At 31.8% G+C, this 4,827-nt stretch overlaps 1 protein-coding gene across 2 annotated transcripts; it reads left to right on the top strand.

The window, feature by feature from the left end:
• Window positions 1–285: 285 nt before the first annotated feature.
• LOC108467228 (DUF21 domain-containing protein At2g14520-like) lies at window positions 286–4,552 on the top strand. Of its 2 annotated transcripts, none has more exons than XM_017767817.2 (7): window positions 286–559; window positions 654–759; window positions 856–1,290; window positions 1,724–1,800; window positions 1,884–1,962; window positions 2,722–2,789; window positions 4,319–4,552. In XM_017767817.2, the coding sequence occupies exons 3-7, from the start codon at window positions 1,212–1,214 to the stop codon at window positions 4,322–4,324; spliced, it is 309 nt and encodes a 102-aa protein (XP_017623306.1). In that variant the 5' UTR covers window positions 286–559; window positions 654–759; window positions 856–1,211; the 3' UTR covers window positions 4,325–4,552. The 2 variants fall into 2 exon arrangements, with proteins under 2 accessions (XP_017623306.1, XP_052884362.1); XM_053028402.1 differs by having other exon boundaries at window positions 823–1,290.
• Window positions 4,553–4,827: the final 275 nt, after the last annotated feature.

Genomic DNA, 4,827 nt, shown 5'->3' with positions numbered 1-4,827 from the left:
ACCATTTAATAAAAATTTTAGTCTTTTTTATAAAAATCCAATTTAAAAAATAGTAATAATAAATATTTTATAAAATCATTTGACTAATAATTTTCACTAGACAAAACAAAGGATTTTAAGCAAAATAAATAAAATGATATTTTATGGCTTTTTTTAAAAACGTCGCAAAAAATAAACAATAGTGGCGTTTTTATGAAAAACGCCACAAAAAATTATTTTACTTGAAACAAAACTACGCCGTTTTACTCTACTAAAAACCTATTTTATTTCTCCTAAACCATAACCCCGGAATCCCTTATTAATTTTATCCCCAAATTTTACCCATTGGAACCTCTAAAATTTCCCCCTAAAATCTCCCCCTAAAATGGGTATCCCCAAAACATATCTAATTTTTCCCCCAAATCGAAATCCCCAAATCAAAATCCTTCCACCATTTCCGTGTCGCCATACTGATCTGTAATCCTCAGCATCTCTCTCACTGCATTTCTTGCTTCTCTAAATCTCCATCTCTAAATCTCTTTCTCTAAATCTCCATCCCTTTGATTTTCGCCGAAATCTAGTAAGTCTAAGTTCAAATCTGTTTTAGAAACTTCTATTTTTTGTATCTGTTTTAAAAATGCATTTCTTGCATCATTTTTTTGTATCTGTTTTAGAAACTTCTATTTTTTTGACCGGCGATGGGAAAGAAAAGGGAGTGGATGGTTCTCGACGGTGAAAAAAGTGTTCAAATCATCTCGCAAAGACTTGCCAGACAAAAAAGTAATGTATTATTTTTATTGGTTTTTAGATTTTTTTTGTTGCCTTTTGATGTTTGTTTAGCAGGTTGATTTGATTGCCCTCTGGTCGACGAAACAGGCACAGCAGCACTGCAAGGAAGAAAAGCAGAGAGGTTTAAATTAGACACTGCAGATACAGTTTCATACTTCCAGCTCCAATCCAAAAGCACAAAGATATTACCCACACGTCACTCTCCAACTGTATAAATACGCGGTTTTGCCGGCAAAACCAAAAAATATTAAGCTCTTGCAAATTTGGGTTTAACAATGGAGGAGGGTTTTGGCCTCTGTTCATTGTTTCTCTAATAAAACCTCAAGGGTCTTTTTATAATATTGAATTTGGAAGGTTGTTTGGGGAGGGGGAGTGAAATTGAATGGCGGTGGAGTACAAATGTTGTGGAACGGATTTCTTTATTCATAAATTGTTTGGGTTTGATGTCGGGTCCTACTTTGAGTCTTGTTGACCTTGAGGTTCTTGCTATGTCTGGTACTCCCAACGATCGTAGACATGCTGGTAATTTCTTCATTTCCTCTTCTTCTTCTTTTTTAATTAAGGAAACCAAATTAAAGAATAAAAAAGTTGATAATGTATCTTTGGGTTGGCAATGGTAATTAATAAATGACGTAATCTGTACTTGAAAAGTTGTAATCTTTACTTTGCTTTGATTCACCAGAACATATCGACTGGAATCATGAATTAAATGTTAGAATATTTTACTTTTTAAGCGAGATTGATGTGAAGTTCTTAGTTTTTCTTCATTGAAATTTATGATTCAAGTGGATGAAAAAAAATGAAATGCTGAAAGTCAGTGAAGTTTAAAGGGTAGACTTACAGATTACATTTAGTTGATGAAATTATTGTCATATATTCCTATGGATACTGCATATTGAACTTAAATATTCAGATTAAATGCTAGCCGTGCTAACTTATTCCCTTGCTGGAACAGCAAAGATATTGCCTGTTGTCAGAAAACAGCATTTGTTGCTTAGTACACTACTTCTATGCAATGCTGCTACAATGGAGGTATATGTTCAATGGTATGATCTGTTTCTAGTATTCCTGAATGTTAGTTGATATTTTATAAACTTTTTTGTTACCTTTATCAGGCACTTCCCATTTTCCTTGATAGCTTGGTTACTGCTTGGGGTGCTATCCTGATATCAGTGACCTTGATTCTTCTATTTGGTAAAGTTAGACCATCTTACATGATTTGAATTGAAAGTGCCCTTGAATTTGGCGCAAGTAACAATCCTTATTGAAACGCTGAACATGATATTCTGTGATATGTTTAACTTTTGTCTGTGATACTCAGATACCATTTGCTAATGGGAAACATTTTTTTAAATTTTTTTAAGCTTGTTAATAATGCATTTATTCAGGGAAATTCATTTCCATTTGATGAGAGTGATGTGAGATGTTTGCCTCTAGAATTTCATTTGTCAAATACACTTGTTAATGCACTGCAAAGTTGTTTAGTAATGCAATGTTAACTAAAATGCATCATCAAAATAGTTGTTTATTAATAGAAACTCATTTCTATTTGATAAGAGTGATGTATGATATGTGGGATGCTCATCTCTAGAATTTCATTTATCAAACACACCTTTGAATGCACTGCAAGTTTGTTTACTCAAAATTATAATTACTAATTTGAAACTTTTACTGTAGAGAAAATGAACATATTAAACCTGGCAATCTATTTAATCACAACTTTAAACTTTTAATCCATTACTATAAAAACTGTACTAATTATAGTTAAAATACCAGTAAGGCATTTGTCATGTAATTTCATTATTTGGTTTCGAGGGATAAAAGATATTCTGGATTCCTATTTTACCTTTTCGGCCTTTGTGCTAAATTTGTACCACCAGCCTTAATGGTCTCTCCCTTTCTTTATCATTTCTATTCTTGCTACTTAATTATCAAAAATGGGTACACCAACAGACTCAGCCCTCAATCTCGATGAACAAATCTCGCAACTGATGCAATGTAAGCCACTTTCGGAGCAGCAGGTACTTTTATTTTTCACGATCTGTTTGTTTCTCAAGAAAGTATGGAAATTTTGAGCACTTAATTTAATTGTATAATTATTTTAATAGATTAGGCTATATTTGGCTGCGAAATGAATATCAAAATGATTTTGAATTGAATTTGTTTTAAGATATTATTCCAATAGCATTAGTTTCTATCGCCGTGTGAATTTTTGCTGGTTATTTATTTCAAAAAGGCTGAGAGAGGCTTTTGTGTAACTGAGGTTTTCCACCTTAACAGATGAAATTTAGGCAGGTTGTTCAACTCTTTTGGTGATTTCTGAAGTGAAAATAATTGAAATTGTTCTCTATGTAACTTATAATTTAGTATTTTTTCATAGTAGATAAACTAGTATTAGACTATTGTGTTGGTTGTTCGCAATATTAGGCATTCTGACCATCAATATATTTAGATATTTTGAGGTTTAAAATTGAACTCAGGGAAGAAATAAAGATCAAAACAACTAACATAGTGGATCAGGAAAATGCTTTGCCATGAGCTGCTTTCTGTTTGACTTGTTTACGTATCTAAATAATAGATTGTTTGAGGATAGGCCATGGATTTGGTGATATTTTTTATTGAAACTATTTAGGTTTTAGATGCAACGCCTGTACATGCAAAGGCACATGATTAATAACATGATCAATGAATTTTGTCGAAACAAATTCTAATTCTTGCATTATGGTGGCATTATTAAAAATTCATCTTTCCATATCATAATTCAAAGAGATCAGATAATGTACTTTGACATATGTGGCTTTGAGGGTCGTATAAGTGGTTTCTTTACTAGCCTGATTTTGGCTTACAGGTGCATACTTTGGCTTTGAGGGTCGTATAAGTGTTTAATAAAGAGAAAACCATTTTATGTGTTAAATGCTGAAAATTTAGGTGTTAAATGTTATAATTTATGGTGTCTGAAAGTTGTGATTTATGATATTCGAATGATGTATTTTAAGTTGTTCGAATGTGTTAAAGAGTTGATTTAATATAATGCTTAATGGTTGTTTAATGTTGTTCAAAGCATGATGAAATAAACATGTTAGGCGTGGTTTAATACATGCCTTGCTGACCTCTAAGGTTGTCCAAAACAAGACAAAATTTAGTTGTCTTTAAGATGTTCGAATGTGGTGGTTCAAATGGTTCTTCAAATTTTCCAAATGTGTCTTTAAGGTGCTCGAAAATGTCATATTAATGTTGTCCATATATGATTTTGAATGCTGGAAATTTGCAGCATTTAATTTCCTGCTTGAAGTTGATTAAACCATGCTGTAAATGCAAACATTTATATACTGTTCACATGCTAAATTAACCATTAGTGAGCTTAAAATTGATCTATTCGAATGTGTTAAATTCATTGTTCAATGTGATGTTATTTAGCTAATGTATTGAGTATATTAAGTTGTGCAATTTGATGTTATATGTATGCTAATATTGACTTGTTAATTGCATATATTATTATTAATTTGATGTTATATGTGTCATTCATTAACTTTTTTTCCTTTTTTCTCAGGTTTGAGTTTTTGTTGGATGCATGGTCCAGGATTAGCTGAATTCATGCGTAGTGACGACTTGTTTAAGCTAATTGCTTATCTTAAAGAGTGCATTCTATCATTATTTTGTTCTATTTGTATTTTGTTAGATTTCTGGTGTAGTATGATAAGTACGGTATTTTGTTTGATTGTTATTGATAAACTTTTTGTTTGGCGGGATATGTATTTATATCATAGATTATTCTTCTTCTCAATATTTTGATAATGAATTTTAATTTTTTTTATATTTTTCATGACTTTTACAATATTTTATAATATTTTATTTTTTTTAATTTTTATGACCTTTAGCGGCGTTTGTGGAAAAAGCGTCGCTAAAGGTCCCGGCTTTTAGTAGCGTTTATGGAAAAAGCGTCGCTAAAGGTCGCAACTTTTAGCGGCGTTCGTAAGAAAAGTGCCGCTAAATCCATAACCTTTAGCGGCGTTTTTTAGCAAACTTTTGTGGCGTCATCTATAGCGGCGTTTTTTGTGG

Source organism: Gossypium arboreum, chromosome 1 (assembly GCF_025698485.1).
Source record: "Gossypium arboreum isolate Shixiya-1 chromosome 1, ASM2569848v2, whole genome shotgun sequence".
NCBI classification, from domain to species: Eukaryota; Viridiplantae; Streptophyta; class Magnoliopsida; order Malvales; family Malvaceae; genus Gossypium; species Gossypium arboreum.
The sequence above is the reverse complement of the archived record's forward strand: the minus strand, read 5'-3'. Positions and strand labels throughout refer to the sequence as shown.

Bases quoted from the DNA above. Each gene is read 5' to 3' on its own strand.
- LOC108467228 (XM_017767817.2), top strand. From the start codon at position 1,212: ATGTCGGGTCCTACTTTGAGTCTTGTTGACCTTGAGGTTCTTGCTATG. The intron at 1,291-1,723 runs GTAATTTCTTCA...TTGCTGGAACAG, and splicing joins CAACGATCGTAGACATGCTG to CAAAGATATTGCCTGTTGTC. The intron at 1,801-1,883 runs GTATATGTTCAA...TACCTTTATCAG, and splicing joins GCAATGCTGCTACAATGGAG to GCACTTCCCATTTTCCTTGA.